Source organism: Theropithecus gelada, chromosome 1 (genome assembly GCF_003255815.1).
Source record: "Theropithecus gelada isolate Dixy chromosome 1, Tgel_1.0, whole genome shotgun sequence".
Taxonomy (NCBI): Eukaryota; Metazoa; Chordata; class Mammalia; order Primates; family Cercopithecidae; genus Theropithecus; species Theropithecus gelada.
This window is the reverse complement of record NC_037668.1, coordinates 164,035,526-164,056,424: the sequence shown is the minus strand read 5'-3', so window position 1 is coordinate 164,056,424 and position 20,899 is coordinate 164,035,526. Positions and strand designations below refer to the sequence as shown.

The 20,899-nt window shown below is 49.6% G+C and overlaps 1 protein-coding gene across 1 annotated transcript in view; it reads left to right on the top strand.

Annotated features, from left to right (window-relative positions):
- Nucleotides 1-20,899, top strand: part of NAV1 (neuron navigator 1) — a 174,729-nt gene that overhangs the window by 52,701 nt on the left and 101,129 nt on the right. Inside the window, exons 2-3 of the mRNA XM_025370894.1 lie at nt 9,162-9,264; nt 15,011-15,376. Of these exons, the coding sequence (XP_025226679.1) occupies nt 9,162-9,264; nt 15,011-15,376 (469 nt within the window). The remainder of the gene's footprint in view (nt 1-9,161; nt 9,265-15,010; nt 15,377-20,899) is intronic.

Here is a 20,899-nt window from a genome sequence, read left to right as displayed (position 1 = left end):
AGGCTGCACTTATGCACAAGGCTGAGCAGGGCTGGGCTGTCCAGTAACAGGCTGCGGCCTGACCTAACCATCCGCGTGGGGCTGCCCTGTGGTCACTGCCTGCCCTCAGCTTGCTGCAGAGAGAGGCTGCCACTCCCCAGAAAGGGTCAGGCTGACTGTGGTGGAGGGGGCGGGGTGACTCTCCTCCCAGCTCATCAGGCAGCTCCCAGCCTCAAGAACACTGCGGAGGAGCAGAGGTGAGGCCTCAGAGCATGGATTTGAACGCTGATCTATTTAATACTTCCCCAGGGGATTGGAGCAGAAAGGCCAGCTGGAACCTCTTGGAAACTTTGGCCTTGAATCAGAGCTTACCAAGTGGAGCTCATGGGTCCCCAGAACCTCCCTGGTGCCCAAGGCTGGTTGTTTAATCCCAGAAGCCAGGCCCTGCTCCCTCTCCCCAAGAACCGGGTGGGCTCCCCATCATAGATACTGCAAACTTAGGCTGCTCTCCCAGCCTGACCACGAGGCCTGGGATTGCGGAAGGGCTGTCAGCCCTAGGAGTGCAGAGTCCCAAGAGGAAAGGAACTGTGCTAAGCAGGAGACTGAGGGAGAGACAGAAAGACCTGGGCGGCGGCTCCGGAGCGTGAGCGAGACGCTGCCCACCTCGCTGCGCTGCAGCCGCAGCAAGGCCACAGCCGGTTGAGGACCGGCAGCACCCCCTTGTGGCCGTTCTCAGCAAAAAGCCCCCAGAGAGCCTGGCCGGGGCTGGACTGGGGCTGGGTCCTCTTGCTGCAAGCCTGAGGTGGCTAGGTGGCTTCTCTTATCCAAAGCCTGGAGATGAAGGAGGGGGCTTTTCCAGAGAACAGACTTGTGCCTGAAGAGTAGACTTGTTCTGAAGGCCAGGGACACTCTGCGTAGCCACTTGACATTAGGAAGTCAAGCCCTGGTTTTGTAATGGACATCCAATACTGGTGGTGTGCAACGAGACAAGGATTTTCCAAAATGGGGCCTTTTGTAGAACACCCTCCACTGTGGGGGTTTGCAAAGACGAGGATTCCTGGGCCCCATCTCCTTCCTGCTGAATCAGAAGCTCTGGGGGTGACACTCTGTTATCTGCCTTTTTAACATACTCTGAGAGAAAAGATGCTTCTATGGGCTTCAGACAAGTACAAAACCATAGAACCAGACTGTCAAAACAGCGTAGGGGCTTGGGTGTCCTCTACTCCCACTCTCTTATTTGTAGATAGGGAAACTGAGGCCCAAAGAGGGGAAGTGATTCACCCTAGCTCCCACAGCTAAGTCATGTGTGCTCCCAAGCTAGAACTCTAAAAATTATTATTTTTTATAGTGTTGGACTCTTGATGTGTTGCCCAGGCTGGTCTTGAACTCCTGGGCTCGAGGGATCCTCCCAACTCTATCTCCCAAAGTGTTGTGATTACAGGCATAAGCCACCGCCCCCCACCCTCTTTATGTGTTCTAAGTTGTCCACCCGGCATGCCCTGCTTTACGATTCCTCTTAGCCCAGTGCCCAGTGGAGATGCATTACCAAGGGTTCCTAATCCAAGCCATATCACTCAATGAAAATCAAAACAGTAGGTGATCTGGAAAGACACCTGCCTGGCAGTTCCAGGCTGAGGTGGCCATGCACGCTTCTCTCTCTGGTCCCAGATTTGCTTCTCTTTCCTAGTTTTTCTTTCCTTGCCTCACACACCCATGTGGCCAACACATTAGTCCTTTAGTCCTGGCTCTTTCTGGGTATGTGTTGCCATGCAGCAAACAACAGGAGTGCCGCTGAGCGCTGGGCTCCAGTTCAGCCCACTCGCTGGTTGAGATGGTTCAGGATTCTCTGGGGTAAGGAGGAAAACCCTGGGAGCTCCCCTGGGGAGCAGGAGCACTCAACTATGAGAAGCATGAGATTTGCCACGCTGCGGGGGTTCAGTGACAACTGCCTCTGACAATATTGTGACTTAAGTGGGGGAATGAGGGAAAGATAGGATTAGTAACAGAACAAATAGTCCCCTGCCTGCATCCTCCATGGAAATGGGGTGCCTCTGGTGTGGGGGCCTGCCAGCATCTGTTTTAGAGCCTCTTGGGTCATCAGATGGCGAAGAAAAGGGTAGAGAGAGGGGATGGAGTCACTGTAGTGACAGTTACTGTGCTCTACTTGAAGGCAGAGGGGATTTGCTTGCTGGGTTATCTGTCAGTTTTCCATACCTGCCCCCAGCCACACTGTAGGGTGGAGCCTTTGCAGTGAATCAATGCAAGGTCACTGGATGCAAGAACCAGCAGAACCCTCCTACTCCAGCTCTGAGCAGCGGGTAGAGACCTGGAGTTTATCGTTAGACCAAGGGGTGCACTGAGGTGGGCCTGCAATGCTCTCCCTGGCTGGAGTTTGAAGGTTTATGTCCTTGAGTGGAGGAGAGAGAAATAAAAACGATTCCCAAAAACATTTGACTCATTGTAAGCACAAGATGATCATCAACAAATGCTGGTTGTGAGACAGGCAGATAAACGCCCACTGACCCAGGCTTCACCCTAGGGGTCTGACAGGGTCAGGAAGGAGTTTTTTCTTTCTCTTTTTGAGAGTTATTAAGAAGGGATGTGTGTGTGTGTGTGTGTGCGCGCGCACGCGCGCGTGTTGTGTTGCTTATGTTGCTTAATCCTTGTTTCCAGACCATTTAGCCTAGCCTGGATTTGGGATCCAGTCCCAAACCATCCCACACGATGAATTTACATTGCAGTTCACCTCTTCTGGTGACACATCTCTGTGTGTTTCAACCCCAGCCCATAGCATGGAGTGCTGGTCAAAAGATCCCTGAGCCAAGAGTGATAGCTACCATGCCATTCACGACCTGGTGACACTGGGCAGGCCCCTCCCCGCTGGGCCTGAGGGATTATTGTTCCCCCATCACCACCCCCAAAACCACCATGTACAAAATGAGATCCTTTCAAGCTCTGAAGTGCCATGACTTGAAAACGCTCTTTCTTTGGCTCACTTCTGTTCCTTCTATTGGTTCCCACCTCATCCAGCCACTCACAGCAGAAGCCAGTCTAGAAGTCAGGTGCAAACGCAGTCCTCTGTGGCCTCTGCCCTGGGCCAAACCACTAATGGGGGATCTGAAACACTGGTGGAAATAATTAAGATTTCAACAGGCAGTTATTGCAGTTTACTTAATTGCCAGACAATAATTAAAATTTTATAGAACTTGGGGAAATTTGACTGCCGGGTGATGGATTCCCGTGAGTCTCCTTCTTCCTGAACTTCTCTGAATTTTGGGGGGTTATTACCCTCAGTTGGAGGCTCTCCGCCTATTACTACATCAGATTTTAGACTGCAGGCCAGAGGGGGCCCCTGAGGTTGATGATACTCCACAGCTAAGATTGGCCCCAAGGGAACGGGTTTGAAGATATTGTATTGCCTCACAGAGTGGTAGTCAGGCCTGATGACACAGAAACAAGGTTTTGTTACTACCTCATCCACCCCTAACTCCAGGTATGAGTGAGGGTCTCACCTCGCCAAAGCAAGGTCCCAGAAGAGAATGTTGGGTCCATTGAGCCGCACCCTCCAGGGGTGTGCACCACCCATCAGGAAATGAAACAGACAAGGGGCCAGCCTCAGTGCCAGCCCGAGGGTGCACCCATTGTTCACCCACCTCTTTGTGCCTTCTAACAGATAAAAACCACCATTTATAGAGCACCTACTGTGTGCCAGGCACTGTACTATAAGCATGTTTGTGAATTAGCTCTTTAAGCCTCACAGCAATCCCACCAAGCGGATATCGTTCCCTTTTCCCAGAGCAGGAAACTGCAGTGAGGTGAGATGGCTTGTTCAAACAAGCTGGGAAGGGGGCAGTCCCAGGACCTGAACCACAGGTCTTTCTGAATCTAAGGACCATGTTCTTGCCACTACATCACTGTCCCCATCTCTTGATGAGCAGTTTCATAGTCCTGCCCTCCTAGGGAAGCCTGATTTCCCTGTTCTGACACTGGGACAGAGAGAAAGACCCTTTTTACCTCATCCTCACAGTGCACCCTCAGCTGTCCTTTAAATTACTTCTCTTCCTCTAGCATCGTTTTAGTCTTCTTGCTTCCTCCCCATACAATGAGAGATATGTGCACAGAAATCTCTCCGTGCGTATGTCTGCAGAATTGCAGAATTCTATGAGGGTTTCTGCAAACTACAGGCTGGACCACAAGTAGGTGTGTATATCTGGAGGCATGTGCATGTATTTTGAAACACCGTATTGTAGTGGAAAGAACAAGGGCTCTGGAGTCAAAAAGACTTGTGATCAGTCTCCTGGCTCAAATGAAATAACATGGAAAATGCCTCGTGTTGAACATTGAGTAGCTGGGCATTATTTGATTTGTGTGTGCATGCACCTGTCTGTCAAGTGTATTTGATTGCTAGTCCTTGCCCAAAAACCCTTGACATGGACAGTATGCTGTCTCTGTGGTCTTGTGTAAGAGCCAATAGTGTGTAGAAAGAAACACCATCCTGTTCTTCTGATGCCCCAGTGCATGCTGGGGCTATGCTGCTGTTAGTGGTGACTGTGAATTGCCATGGTGATGACTGAGTTGGGAGAGACTCTTGCATCTGTTCTGAGCCTGAGTAGCACACACATTCTCTCCCCAGTTGCTCCATTTTCAGGGAAAGGCTTGGAGGGGCAGCCCAGGATAACATCATGAGCTCCTCCCCATAGATCTTGGTGTCACCCTGGGGCCTGCTAGGAGCCCTACCTGCCACCTTCCCCCCCCAAACCCTACTTGTCTCTCTGTCTCTCTCTCACACACGTGCATGCATGCACACACACACACAGACACACACACCACTCTTGCAGCTGGACCCTGTTCTGTAGGAGCTAAGACAGCACGCACTCCCAGGCCCCCAGAGTAAGTTTGGGAGGGTGGCATCCTGGCTGGTATCATGTGAAGGAGAACGCTGTACTCTACTAGGACCTGGCTAGAGGTGGGTTGGACTGGAGAGTACCTAGTTCTAATTTGCACAAAGGTGCCACGTAAGATGGGAGTAGTCTGAGCACGTCCTTCACTTAGGTGTACTGAGGAAGGGGATGGGCTACCAAGACTCCCTCTCCATCTTTGCCATGTCTGGACTCTGTTTTGTCCCCGGGCCTGTCCCACACCCAGAGCAAAACATTTGACAGAGACACATGGAGGCAGCCTTCAGGGCATCTCAACTTAGCCAGTAAAACAGGACATTAGCCAGGCACGATGGCACACACCTGTAATCCCAGCACTTTGGGAGGCTGAGTCAGAAGGATCGCTTGAGCTTAGAAGTTTGAGACCAGCTTGGGCAACATGGCAAAACCCCGTCTCTACTAAAAGTGCAAAAATTAGCCAGGTGTGATGGGGCATGCCTGTAGTCCCAGCTACTCAGGTGACTAAGGTGGGAGAATCACTCAAAACCAGGGAAGGTGAGCCTGCAGTGAGCCGTGATCATGCCGCCCCATCCTGGGAGACAGAGTGAAACCCTGTCTCAAGAAAAAAGAAAAAAAAAAACCATTGAAGTTTTAGGTTACTTTTCTCATTTTCACAGCATATCGTAAGCCCTAGATACCTTCATCCGATCCCTGATCCTCAGCCTCCCAGGAGATGGTGAGAAAGGGGTGAAGCTTAGTTATGGGTTGGTGGTCAGAGGTGGGGTAAGGTGAAGATCAGGAATGGATGAGGGTTGACAGGTGAAGTAAATTCCCTCGGAAATGTAACTTACTCATGTGTTTAAGCTAAAATGTAAAAATTCACCCTCAGGGTCATGGGTGGGAATGTCAGCTTGGCCCCTCAACCTAGGCCCCTCTGCAGCCTCTGGAGCTCTGGAGACCTTTCTTTTATATGCAAGTAAGTCCTCTTGGCCTGGGACTGTGTGCTGCACCACCACGGGAATGTGTCTGTCACCCAGGAATGTGGAGGAAGCCAGACTTACCAGGAACCCCAACCCTCCAGACCCACCCTGGACTGAGCCTTGGAGAAGCAGAGCGGCATACCCACAATGGCCACCAGGGGCCACTGCTGGAGCAGAGGGAGCTGTAGGGTGCAGCCTCTGCAGGGCCCCTCTGGCCTGGGAGCAGAGACCAGATCCTGGTCACCCCCAAGGAAACCAAACCCTGCCCTAACCTCCTCCCCCGTATGCCCCAAATCTATACCCATGGGGAAGCTGCCTGGAGTCCAATGTTCTTCCAGTAGCATCTCTGTGGTCTCCAGCTAGTCCCTACTTCCTGGACCTCAGCCTCCCAGCTCTCCAGAGACAGCAGGATTGAGCGACTTTGAGGACCCTTGCGGTTTGGCGAGCCTGGGAGACTCTGAGGTAGTCCCACCACACTCTGCTAATGTGGAATTGAGGAAGAGGGCTAGCATAGAGGTCTTTGATGAAAGAGATATGGAGAAAGAGAGTCAAACCTGTGACCTAGATGTCTATGACTCCCATCTGGAGCATCTGGGGCATTAGGCAATGCAGCGTGACTCTCCTGAGGCTACTATGTGGTTTAAACATTTTTCCTTTAAAAAAAAAAAAGACATTTTCCTAATGTGACATGTATGTATCCCTTTACTTTTTTTCATGGGTTTTTGGAAATTAAAAAAAAACTGTGGTAGCATCCATTCTTGAAATGTTCACTAAGCATCTTCTTCGTTTTTTTTTGTTGTTGTTGTTGTTGTTTTTGAAACTGAGTCTCACTCTATTGCCCAGGCTGGAGTACAGTGGTGTGATCATAGTTCATTACAGCATTGAACTCTTGGGCTCAAGTGATTTTCCTGCCTCAGCCTCCCAAATAGCTAGTATTACAGGCATAAACCACCTGGCCAATTTTTTTTTTTTTTTTTAGTAGAGACAAGGTCTTCCTGTGTTGCCCAGGCTGATCTCAAACTCCTGGCCTGAAGCAATCCTCTGGCCTCGGCATCCCACAGTGCTGGGATTACAGGCATGAGCCACTGCTTGAGACCTAAGGACCTTGTATACAACAGTCTCCATGCTTGATGCTACTAGTGCAGAGATGCCCTGTGATATGTCAAAACAAGTATGAGTTTCTTCCTGGGCTCAACTCTGCCTTGTGCTACAGGCTAGGTGTGTGACCTTGGGCAGTTTACTTGTTCTGTCTGAGTCTCAGTTTTCTCATCTGTTAAATGGGGCAGTAGCACAAATCTCCCAGAAATGTTGCAAGAATTCAAGTAGATAATGCATGCAAAGGATCTGGCACACACAGAAGTCTCTGAGTAACTCTTCATCACCTTCCTCTTTGAGAATACACACCCCTTGGAGATGTGTGTGCCTGTCCCTCATCTCTGCCAAGCCCATAAAAAGCATCACCCTGGGCCAGTAACCCACACCTTGGCACCATGTTCTTAGTCCCCACATAGGCATTTCAGAACTCAATTTTATTTCTTGGCGAGTCTAAAAAATTGACCCTGTCTGTGTTTCACGCCAAGCCATCAATTAAAGCCATGGAGCAGCTTACAAGGTGACACTTGCCAGGATAAATAGGCATTGGCGGCCACAGAAGTGATGCCAGGACTGGAGATAGAGCTTAGGCCACTGGCATGGTGGCCTGCCATTTGTCCCTGATCCTTGCCACCAGCATGGAGGCCTGGATTCATGGTGCTGACCATGAGAGGATGGTGGGAGTGGAGAAGCTCTCCCTGGGAGGGGAAAGGAGGGATGGCTGGGCTTGGGTGTGGAGCTAGTTTTCAGAAAAGGTGCCCAAAAGCCTCTGGAGAGGGCAACGCAGGCTCCCTGCCCACTCCACCCAACCTCCCCTCCCTGACAAGACAGTCAAGCCGCCTGCCAGCCGGCCTGAGTTTAGTCTTGGGAGAATAAAACCTCTTAAAGAGATTCAGAAATGTTCCCTCTGGCAGCTAAAAGAACCTTACACTCCTGCGGAGTCTGTGGGCTGAGGAGGGACTTGAGGGGGCGTTTGGCCTCTGCAGCAGCGACAGAAGGCTTGGGGATGGAGGAGAAAAGGGAGTAGCCTGGAGAGCCAGAGTTCTGGGGTTTTCTCTGTTGTTTTGCCATCATCTTTCTGTCACTCCCTTACTCTCTCCTGCAGATTGTCTTTTAGGGAGGTACTGGGGGACTTGGTTCCATTCATGACTTTAGGTCCGAAAATGAAAGATAAGCCATGGGGCAGAGCCAGCTTCTCTTCATCATACTGTCTTCAGGCCCAGGGTGGTGCCTGATATGAAGTAAGTGCTTGATAAAGATTCACTGGATGGCCTGAAGGAAGGAAGGAGAACATTCTCTGAGTTCCTTCATGCTCAAGCACCTCTCAGTCATTTGGATGTTATTTTCACTCTGTTTGCTGTTGTAGATTCTCATCTGTCCAGACTAATATCTGGACAGCAGGGTTGAATAAAATGGCTCTTGGTCATCTGGGATTCTGAGGATTGGGTCACACCCGTGCATCCTCCTCACTCGGGATTGCACCACTTGTGTGAGGACTGCCCAGAGCTCAGTTCAAGCTCCAGAAAATGACTGCTCATCCCTCCTACCTCCCACCAGCCACCTGGCCTTTAGGAGGCTATATCTGAACTAACTTCCCGGGACCCCATAGAGCAACCCCAGATATTACCAGTCCATGCCTGGGCTTAGGTGTGCCGAAGCCAGCTTGTACTGGTTCCCCAGAGCCGATTGTTAGCACCTCTTCCTAACACTGTGGTCAGTGACATCAGATTGGTGGACTGAAAGTGGCCATGATAGGAGGCTTTATACCATGGACATTGGCAAACACTATACATCAGTGTCCCCTTTCTCCGAGAGTCAGTTGTTAAACATTTACCAGCACGACCCTGGAAAGGCGGTTTCAGGCAGATGTTCTAGCTTATCTCAACCATGAGAAATCTTGCTCGAGACCTCTGCTGTGAGAAGCAGGGCCTCCCCAAAACAAAGCCAGAGGCAGAGGCAGTTACCTGGGGGCTCTGAAAGCAGTGCACAGACACAGAAACCCATGCCTGTACCCCCTGCCAGGGTCTGGGGTTCAGAGGGCTCAAGGGCACGTGCCCAGGGCCTTTGAGAGGGCCCATTCTGTTGGTCGTCTTTGGGAAAGGGAGGAGGGAGGTGACTATCATGGCCCAGGGACTAGCCTCCTGGGGACACTGTCAATCTCCACTTCCTGACCCCCAGGATCCCAGCACTAAGTCCTCTTCACTCACCCAGCTCTTCCTTCTCTCCCTCCCAGACCCAGAGTCCCAGAGAAAGAGGACAGTGCAGAATGTCCTGGATCTCCGACAAAACCTGGAAGAGACCATGTCCAGCCTGCGGGGTTCCCAGGTGACTCACAGGTAAGCTCGAGCTGCGGAGACGGTCATGCCCTCTGCCTTCCTGGCTCTCCACCTCATTCTAGAGGGCAGGGCCCCCGGGTCCCTCCACACCTCTGTCAGGTCAGCCAGGTGGCCTGATGCGTGGAGCCACTGCGGAAGGAGGAGGAAATCCATTTATCTCAACAAGAGAAGCTTGGCTTTGTCTTCCATCTGCTTGTGCCTGAGCTTTTCATTTCATTTCAGCAAATCAGCTTGAAAATCACTAGTCTAGGAGCCAGGAAGTGGGAGCCATTACACAGCTCAATGTGTGATCTCTGATAGTCAATCTCCTTCGTTGGACCTCTGTCTCCTCAGTCTGTCAAGAGAAGGTTTACTACATGCTCTCTTCCTGTTCCTGAGTCTCCATCAAACTAGGGTTCTAGAATCAGTTCCCTTCTCAACACCTGGATCTTTTCACTCTTGTGTCAATTAGGTGGCCCCTGGCCTCTTCTACCAGCCACTGAGGGAGGCTTGAGTGCTCAACGAGGCCCACACAGTGTCACCCAGCTCCTTGCCCTGTTAGGTGTGTCCCCCTAGCCCACTGCCTGCAGAGACCTCATAGCCTCCAGCTGCATGGGGCACTAGCCCTCCCACGGCACCTCTCTCTGGAGCAAAGTCCTGGCCACAGGCTCTGCTGTGACTCAGAATTTCCCTTGCTGGCTCCTTGGACTGCCCAGATGAGCTCATGCTGTCAGCTCCAAGTGGGGCAGAGGGCTGGGCTAAGCTCTGGGGACAGAGGGAGGGAGAACAGACAACCAGATTGGGAAATCATGGGGGGTGTGGGGCAGGAAGGCTGTGTGAGGGCTAGGAAGCCTCCCCAGTTAGACTGGAAGTAGACTCCTCTCCAACTCCTGGGGCCGGAAAATTGAGAGCAAAGTTGGGACACAGGGGCAGTGGTAAAGGACTTTTTTAACCCAGGGTGTGGCCATTTGGGATTCTGAGGATGGGACCACACCCATGGACATATTTACATACCACCAATGACAAAGAACTCATTACCTTCCTTTTTTTATTTTTAACATGGGCTTTTTATTTTATTTTATTTTATTACTATTTTTAAAGATAGAGTCTTACTCTGTCGCCCACTGCCTCAGCCTCCTGAGTAGCTGGGATTACAGCTGTGTGCCATCACGCCCAGCTAATTTTTGTATTTTTCATAGAGATCGGGTTTCACCATGTTGGCCAGGCCAGTCTCCAACTCCTGGCCTCAAGTGATCCACCTACCTTGGCCTCCCAACGTGCTGGGATTACAGGTGTGAGCCACCACACCCGGCCAACTCACTGCCTTTCAGTCACCCCAGTGCATTGTGGGATTGCAGTGACTCTGATGTGGAACTGCATTTAGTCTTCAGTAGTTTTCAGCCATCGGCTCTAGTTCTTCCTGCTTAGAAGACTCTTCTCCTTCTCCTTCCTTGTACTACTCCTCCCCCTATCCCCAGCCCATGCCCTCATCTTGGACACTCAGCCCTTTACTCCCAGACATCTCGAATATTTTCAATGATAAGATAAATCAAAACTCTCTGGGGATTACCTCTTCTCAGGCCAGCAGATCCCTGACTACTGAAAGGGAGGTGACCAAGGAAGTCCTGGAAAAAGGTGGATAGTGGGGGCTCCAGGACCCCCTTACATCTGTCCCCTGCTGCCATCCCTCATAGCCCTAAGCGTCCAGCAGGAACCCAAGTGAAACAGGGGTCTGGCAGAGCTTGGCTTATCAGTTTAGGACCCAGCGGATGAAATCTTGGACATCTGCCTTTCCCCATCCAAGGAAATTGTTGGAACATCTCTCAGCACCAAGTCACCCACCAGCCTCATGCCAAAGAAGCCAGAAAGTGCTTAGTTGCTGAGAGGGTCACACCCCAAATGACTCACTCACAGGAGTGGGACAGAAGTAGCAGCTCCAGCCTCCTGGTGCCACTGACTCAGAGCAGCCAGCCCCCAGCCCCTCCGTTAAGCCGGACAGCTTGATCCTCGGCAGGCGCTATTTGTTTTCTGCTTCTAGTGGGAAAGGGGAGGCTTAAATCAAGCCTTTTGCATAATGCTGACTGGTTTAGGGGGAGAGTGTAAGGCCTCTGGCTTCTGCCTCCCTTTATAGGAAAGGAACCAAGAGCCCCGGAGCTGGTTTTTCTGTTTACTGTGGACCTAGAGCCACTTCCTCTCTTAGACTTTGGTTTATATTATTCGTGTTCCACACTGATGGCCAAAACAATGATTCCCTGACTTTTTATGGCTCTTTTTTTTTTTTTTTTTTTTTGAGACAGAGTCTCTGTCTCCCAGGCTGGCGTGCCTTGGCGTGATCTCAGCTCAATGCAATCTCTGTCTCCCAGGTTCAAGCGATTCTTCTGCCTCAGCCTCCCAAGTAGCTAGGACTACAGGCACGTGCCACCATGCCTGGCTAATTTTTGTATTTTTAGTAGAGACGGGGTTTCACCATGTTGGCCAGGCTGGTCTCGAACTCCTGACCTCAGGTGATCCACCTGCCTCAGCCTCCCAAAGTACTGGGATTACAGGCATGAGCCACCGCGCCCGACCGGCTCTTTTACTTTTTTTTTTTTTTTTTTTTTTGAGACGGAGTCTCGCTCTGTCGCCCAGCCTGGAGTGCAGTGGCCGGATCTCAGCTCACTGCAAGCTCCGCCTCCTGGGTTTACGCCATTCTCCTGCCTCAGCCTCCTGAGTAGCTGGGACTACAGGCGCCTGCCACCTCGCCTGGCTAGTTTTTTTTGTGTGTGTATTTTTTAGTAGAGACGGGGTTTCACCGGGTTAGCTGGGATGGCCTCAATCTCCTGACCTCGTGATCCGCCCGTCTCAGCCTCCCAAAGTGCTAGGATTACAGGCTTGAGCCACCGCGCCCGGCCGGCTCTTTTACTTTTTAAAGTGCTTTCTATCAATGAGCCCTTCCCTTAGTCCCTGGGTTAGAGAATGAGGCTGGGGGCAGGGAGGCACCTGCCAGAGTCACACTGGCTGATGAGGGTGGGTTCTGTACTCAGCATGCTCAGAGCCCATGCCAGCTGTGTGCCAGGTGCAGCGCTGGGCACTGGCTCCCCAGAACACACACAAGCTTTATCCTCAGAGCTTATAGTCTAGTGTGTGCTTCCTGCAAGGCTGTTTTCACCCAGGAACTCCCAGGATAACTAGATTCCATTCCTCTTCAGAAGCCTTTACTCCTGTGCTGCTTCCTCTATTTCTACTGGTTCATTTCCCCCAGCAAGGAAAGTCTGGGTCAGACTGTGGCTGGAGAGGAAATGAAACTGTGTTCTCCCCAGAGAGAGGCAAGCCTGAAGGGTGGGTGCAGGCTGGAATTCAAGAACTGAGGATCTGAGCTAGAATCCTCCTCACCAGCTTAGGTCTAGAGATGTCTAGAGATGTGTTTGGGGGAATTGAAAAAAAAGAGAGAGAGCTGTGGAATAGGGGAAGAGGACTTTTAGTACAAAGAACTAAACAGGGGCAGGCCAGGAATAGAATTGAGGAACACAAATGCTAAGTGCAGCCCTCACTCCCACACCAGTGTATAACCATGGTGAAGGCTAACTACCCAAACCAGCTCCCCTGGAGATCTCCGCCACCCTCTCAGTATGGTTAGCATCATCCTCTTCCTCCCATGTCTCATCCCGTGGTCAAGGTCAGCTTGCTTTTATCAAGCACTTACTGCATAGGGCCCTGGCCTGAGTTTTCTGATGAGAACTTCCTTGCTTTTTATTTACACATCCATCGTGGGTTTGCTCCCCTTTGATTCATTCTTCAGCACCAGCTGCAGGCCAGGCGCCATGCAAAGTGCTGAAATACAGTCGTGAGTGAGCAAGGCAGGCAAAGTCACACCATCACCACACTCTCTGGCTTTGGGGAATGTCCGTTTCTGTCCAAGGAGATGTGATGTCTAGATCCACGGTAATTAGAAGCCGAAACAAGACACTGTACAAGGCAGAGCTGCAGAACACAAAGGGGTTCCTAAAGGGCTGCCAGAAGCAAGGGGCAGTGGCTCACGCCAGTAAACCTAGCACTGTGGGAGGCCAAGGTAGGAGAATTGCTTGAGTTCAGGAGTTCGAGACCAGCCTGGACAACATGGCAAAATTCCATCTCTATAAAAAATACAAAAATTAGCAGGATGTGCTCATGTGTGCCTGTCATCCCTGCTACTTTGGGACTGAGGCAGGAGGGTCACTTGAGCTCAGGAGGTCAAGGCTGCAGTGAGCCGTGTTTGTACCACTACACTCCAGCCTAGGCAACAGAGTGAGACCCTGTCAAAAATAAATAAATAAGTAAAAAGAGTTGGCAGGGCCAGGAGGGGAGCAGCTGGGCATGGACCCGGTCAGGAAGAGGTTCAGAAGCAGCCACCACTGATTGCCCTGCCTGGCCAGAGCCTCCGCCATCTTGCCCACAGGACTACTGCCAGGACCCCAGCACACTCAGTTTCAAGAGCGTTTGGATCCCCCAAGTGCTGCTGATCAGAAAATAAGACCATATTTTTTCAGGTCCAATAGAGACAACTTTGGAAATTTTTCTTTTTTTCAAGAAACTTGATAGAAATCAGTATGGAAAAATCAATGTCCCACTCCCATTCCAGCCCCAAAGTGGCTAAGCAATGGATGTGTTCACAGACCAATGATCACTTGGGTTCAGACAACTCATGTCCAGCCACAGATTGCCTCAGTTGCCCCAGCTTTCTTGGCCACCAAACCCCGTTTCACTTACTTAGTCCTGTCTGGCTTAAGTTAGGACAAGTTATGGAGACCCTGCCTAAGGCTGATTTAGGCTGACCCCACTGCTAGGCTAGGTGGAATTATGGGGCTCAGCCTGAACCCAAGTGCAAGCCACCCCTTCAGATTCCAGTTGTATTTCCTCTCTGCAGCCCCCCTGACCCTATCTCCTTCCCTAGGCCCCCAGGCTCCCCTAGTCTCAGGTCATCCAGCACTAACCTGGGCATTGCTCCATTGGCCTAGTCTAGCAGGGCCTGAGGCTTGAGACTGGACATTCGGCTTCACCCACATGTCGGGTTCCCTGTGTCCTCTCTTTGTCCAGATAAGGCTGCCCTATTCTCTGGGGAGGCTTTACTTCCCCTGCTGCCCTAGGCCTGTGGCTTGGACCAGTCTTACTGGGGACCTGCCATACAGCCAAGATTCCCAAAACTTTTCCTATCCTCTGCACTCTACTTCAGCTTTCCTATATCTGATGTTTGGGAATCAGCTAGCCCTCGGCTAATTAATAGAAAAGAGATGATGGACACGTCCTTAACAAAATGATCAAGGCCTTCTAAGCTTAAGTGACCAGTCTCTCCCACTTGCCCCTAGATCTGTTGCCCCCTTCCATATACCAGGCACTGTGTTCCATCTGTACATATGTGATCCTTACAACTCTGTAAGGTAGCTGTTATGCCGTTATCCTCATTGTACAGATGGGGAAACTGAAGCTTCAGTTAATTACTTTCCTTGAGCTCACTTACTAACAAATAGCAAAAAAGAATTCAAACCCAGGTCATATTATACAATCTAGGCTCTTAACAGTATACAGGATTGCTTCCCTAGCCACTTAAGATCATTTCCTTTGTCAAACAGATAACTTATTACAAAGGTAACACACAATCAGAGGCCTCATGGAGGAGGTGGAGCTTGGGCAGGTGGGGAGGAGGTGAGAGGGCCTGTAGGTGGAGGGGAGGCATTGCTGGGGTGCGTGTGAGGGGACAGAGCACACAGCGGCCGTACCAAGGACTAAGTAGTGCCTTCTGCTCTCCGCCCAGCTCCCTGGAGACGACCTGCTATGACAGCGATGACGCCAACCCACGCAGCGTGTCCAGCCTCTCCAACCGCTCGTCCCCTCTCTCATGGCGCTACGGCCAGTCCAGTCCGCGGCTGCAGGCTGGTGATGCACCTTCTGTGGGTGGGAGCTGCCGCTCCGAGGGGACGCCCGCCTGGTACATGCACGGGGAGCGGGCCCACTACTCCCACACCATGCCCATGCGCAGCCCCAGCAAGCTCAGCCACATCTCCCGCCTGGAGCTGGTCGAGTCCCTGGACTCAGATGAGGTGGACCTCAAGTCCGGCTACATGAGCGACAGTGACCTCATGGGCAAGACCATGACGGAAGACGACGACATCACTACCGGGTAAGCGCAGGGCCTTCTTGGATGGCGCGGGGAGGATGGTGGAAAGACCACTGGGATGGGATGCCTTAAACGTGGAGTGGAACCCAAAACAGGGGTTTTGGTTTGCTGTGTTGCGACGAAAGCACACAAAAGTGTGATGTGTACACTTTGTTATTGCCTCTGAAATTCGATGTGGTTTATTCTAGACTTGGGTGTGGTGTGGGCAGGGCCTACATCCAAGGAGCTGATTGGTCAATGAAGGCGCCTCCCTCTCATTGGTCTCTGTGGCTGTCATTCTGTCATCCTCCTCCCTGGCTCTTTGCCCTCAAGAAACTGGCTCAAAGAGCCTTGGAAAAGCGTTTTATTCCCAGCTCTTATGCGAACTCTGTGTAGACCCTGGACAACTAAATCTGCTTTCCCATTTGCAAAAAAAAAAAAAAAAGTATATTAACATCATATCTATCTACCTAAGAAGAGAAAATGAGAGCATGTAGGTGAAATCGCTAGTCAAACAGAGAGTAGCAGCAGTAACTCCACTTCCTTTGCCAGGAGTTCCTAACTCCTCAGTTCCGTATCCGACCCCTGTGGTCCTCAGTCTCTGCTCCTTGGGTTTCTTCCTCTGCAAACCTTCTACCAATCATGCAACTTCCTAATCCCTACCCAGCATGTCAAACCCTTCTTTCCTGCCTTTTGCCCTGCAGGGACCCTCATCTTCTTTCTTTTTCTGCCTTAATTGACAGAGTTGTGCCTGTGCCTTCCAACCTTGGAAGAGTTGGCCAGGACCTCAAGCTCCTAGCACTTCATTCTTGCTGTCCTCTCCTAGTCTGGGAGGATAGAAGAGAGGATAGGAAGAATGAAGTGCTGGGGGCTTAGGGGGATCCTGGCCCACTCTTCCAAGCCTGGAGACCGGAGAGAGGCAGTGGTTCTGGAAGCTTCTCTGGAGCACCTCTCAGCTGACTGCCTTCCACTCTCCCTTCTTGGTTTGCTGGTGCCCTCCTCCGCCAAGGGGCCATACAAGTAGCAGCAGTACCTCTTCCCTTCCTTCTCAGGGACTTAATATCTTACTGCCAGGGCCTGCCTCTCCCCAATAAAAATCTCAGACTTCAAGGGAGTGGAAAGTAGCCTCTCCTCGGAAAAGACGAGAGCCAAGCTCCAGGCCATCCACTGTTCCCCACCCCCATCTCCACCCTTGCGGAGAAACTTGGAGGGATCTGGTTAGGGCCTGTCCAGCTGATGAGGCTGCTCTGGAGCAAAACAACTGACGCATGAATGGAGTTGTTTACTGCCTGCTAAATCCCAGGGGCCAGCCCAACCTCACGCTCATGCTCAGATCCGCCAGCCTGGAGCTGAGACCAGAGAAAAGCCATGCAGTGCACAGGTCCTGAGCTCCTTCTGTGGTCAGAGGCCTGTGCTGGACAGGAAGGAGAGCCAAAGTGTGTGAGGAGCTGCTCCACACAGCCTCTGCCCTAGGAAGCTGCCAGGCACTGCCTGAGGAAGTGTCAGGTTGCTACCCTCCTCTGAGAATCCCAGGAAGGTGCAGAGGGTGGCACAAGCCCTGTGGGGCTGAGTCTTTAGAAAGTCCCCCATGTGTTAGAAAGACCATAGCCCCAGACCCTAGGGAGCTTCCAGACAGGTGAAGTGACAGGACCCCTGCCCAGCACAGCTCCCAGACTGATGGAGGTGACGGGACCCCTGCCCAGTACAGCTCCCAAACTGATGGAAACGAAACCCCTCTGAGAGCCCTTCACCCCACCAACCCACCTGATGGCCATGGCAGAAAATACCCCAAGTGTTGGAAGGTACAGGACCCCTGCTTGGAGACATCCCAGTCTGAGGAAGGTGGCAGGACTTCCGGCTCTTAACTAGCTGTATGAGCTTGAGCAAACTAGTTAACCTCCCCAGGCATTCTTTCATTTGTCTGTCTGTCAAATGCAGATAATAGTAGAACTTATTTCAGGGCTATGATGAGGATTCAATGGGTTAATATATGTAAAGTACTTAGAATAATTCCTGGCTTATTGTAAATGCTCACTAAATGATAGCTATTATTTTTGCTGCTATTATTATTTTTGTTATTAGAGTGCCAGACTGATGGAGAGACACGATTCTTACCATCAGCTTTGTGTAGTCTGACCAGAGTCCCACTCACTCAGAATCAGCAGCGAAGACAGATCTAGTAGCAACTGGTCAGTCCCAGGGGCATAGATAATAGGGTGTGGGGGCATGGAATGCAGGGGGAAAGGGTAGGAAAGACCCTCTTTATCCCCCCTCTAACATCCTTGTTTTACCCTCTTTCCTCTGGACAGTATGTGTGCTCCCGAATCCATTTTTTTAAAATTAGAGTTCACCGAGACTAGCATGGATAAGAACTTGCCTTCCCTGCACAGCCCCCAGCTATAGGCCCAGGGAAGCCTGGAGTTTGCATGGGGAACGCAGAATCAATTGTTGGCATGACAATATCCATAAAGCGGACCTCACTGTAAACTGTGATGCTAGTTTACAAGATCATTTCACATGCATTTTTTATGGTCAACCTTCAGTTAGCAGTAACCCTTAACACGAGTTTGTTAACTTCCCTGCCAGGACTGTAAACATGGCCATCTGAGAAGTCAGAGTTGAAGGGAATCAACTTATAATCCCAGTAATTTAATGTAAACAGTCACTCCTCAATTATATGTTTTCATGGTTAAGTGGTGTTGTCGTTTTAATTAGTAACAAGGCAACCTGGATTCCAGCGACTCTTTAAGTGAACATGCAAACCTGAGCTGTCCTTGCTCAGCCTCCTGTTGGTCTTCTCATGCCCACTGTGGTTTCCATCTAGATGTTATAATTTAGAAAATGTCCTATTTCTTAAAAAACTGTTTCTCTAGTCATAAAAGGGATAGGACTATTCCCTGTAGGGATAGTTTCAGCGCTTCCCTCCTCAGCCATGCTGTGACACCCCTTCCCACCCGTCAGCCTCAGCCTGCTGCAATTTACTTTTCTATCTCCCAAGAGCTCCCAGCACTGGGCCAGCAGAATAACTGATCTCTCCCCACTGGGTGACATAATCGGCTCCAAGCTATCCGAGCGAGCCATAAAAGATGACAGTAATTCTGGCGCTTTCTCCACACTCTGTTTATCTGCGGGGGGATCATCCATTTAAGGGTTCTTCCCAAGCCCCTGTTCAGTCTCAAGTCAGCTCTCCCTACTCCCTCCAGTGACCAGGCCCCTTTCAGGGTCATTAGTCAGCAAATCAAAGAAGGCAAATTCTTCCAACTGAAGTCAGCAAACTAGAAGGAAGAAAGTGACTCTGATGCTGCTGCCAGAATAATCATACATGTTTTTTAGAAAAGGATTTATTTTTTAAAATCATGGTAATATACATATAACATAAAATTTACCATTTTATGTTAACTATTTTAAAGTATACAGTTCAGTGGCATGCAGTACATTCACATTGCTGTGTAACCATCATCACGTCCATCTCCAGAACTCTGTCTTCTCCCCAAAGAGAAACTCTGTACCCATTAAACAGTAGCTTCCCTTTCCTCCTCCCTTCAGCTCCTGGCAGCCACCATTCTACTTTTTCTCTCTATGAATTTGACTACTCCAGGTAATCCATCTAAGTGGAATCGTGCAGTCTTTGTTGTTGTTGTTGTTGTTTAATGACCGGCTTATTCACTTAGCATAATGTCATCAGGGAGCATTTATGTTGTAGCATTAGAATTTCATTCTTTTTTCAGGTTGAACTCTATTCTATTGTATGTATACACCACGTTTTGTCCACCCATTCATCTGTTCATGGGTTGTTACCACCTTTCGGCTATTGTGAAGAATGTTGCTCTGAACATTGGTGTCCAAATATTATTCAAGTCCCTGCTTTCAGTTCTTTTTGGGTATATACCTGGAAATGGAATTGCTGGATCATATGGTAATTCTATGTGTTTGGTTTCTTCGTTCGTTTTTTGTTTTTTGTTTTTTGTTTTGAGGAACCACCATACCGTTTTCCACAATGGCTGCACCATTTGACATTTCTACCAGCAATGAATGAGGGTTCTAATTTCTCCACATTCTCCCCAACATTTACTATTTTCTGTTTTGTTTGTTTTTTATAATAGCCATCCTGGCCAGGCGCGGTGACTCACACCTGTAATCCCAGCATTTTGGGAGGCTGAGGCAGGCAGATCACTTGAGGCCAGGAGTTGGAGACCAGCCCGGCCAACATGGTGAAACTCCATCTCTACCAAAACTACAAAAACTAGCTGGCGTGGTGTTGTGTGCCTGTAATACCAGCTATTCGGGAGGCTGAGGCAGGAGAGTTGCCTTAACCCAGGAGGCGGATGTTGCAGTGAGTCAAGATCACACCACTGCACTCCAGCCTGGGTGACACTCTGACTCAAAAAAAAAAAAAAAACAAAAAAACCCATCCTGATGGAGGTGAAGTGGTTATCTCATTGTGGTTTTGATTTCTCTAGCGATTAGTAATATGGAACATCTTCATGTACTTGTTAGCTATTTGTATATCTTCTTCAGAGAGATATCTATTCAAGTCGTTTGCCCATTTTTAAATTGTATTGTTTATTTTCTTTTTGAGTGTTAAGAGTTCTTTATATATGCTAGATATGAACCTTGTATCAGATATATGATTTGGAGATTTTTTTTTCATCCTGTGGGTTGGGTTTCCTTTTCATTCTGTAGAAGTATCTTTTGATGCACAAAAGCTTTTTATTTTGATGAAATTCAGTTTATCTATTTTTTCTTGTATTGGCTGTGCTTTGGGTGTCATATCTAAGAAATCACTGCAAAATCTAATGCCACGCAGCTTTTCCCCTATGTTTTCTTCTAAGAGTTTTATAGCTGATGGGGTTTTCTTAGAAATACAAATTCTAAACCTCAGACTTACCAATGCAGAACCTCTGCTACCCAGAAAGCCACATTTTTCTAAAGCTTCTCAGTAATTTTAAACTAGCCCATCTTTCTATCTAGTACAATAATCTTATCTACAGTATCCCTGACAGACAGTCTTTCATCCTTGGCTTGCATAGGCACAGTGATGGGAAGCTTATTCCATATCATATAGAATTAAGTTATAAGAAAGTCTCTAAATATTCAGCTGAAATCTGCTTCACTGTAACATCTACCTATTGATTCAAATTCTGTCATCTGGGAAAAATAGAATAAGGGTGTAAGTCTTCATCCAAGTATTTCAGCATGTTCTTAATATAGCTCAAATATTCTCTAGACCAAAAAGAAAAAGAAAATGTCGCTAGCTTTTTTCAGTACTTTCTTAAATGACCCAGTTTTTCAAACCTTTCATTGTCCTGATCACCCTCCTCTGGAAGCTCTCAAGACGTCAATGATCCTCTTAAAATTTGGCACCGAGACTGATCACCCGCTTGACACTAGAAGGAGTCTTGCCAGGGTAATATCCAAATCATGACACTGCAGACAACTTCGAGTTGGCTGCTGACTGTCCTAGATGACAGCTCGGGCCATTTTTACCACTTGGAAATACAAAAGGAATTTGTTTTTCTAAAAATAGGAAGGTCTGGAATTTAATCT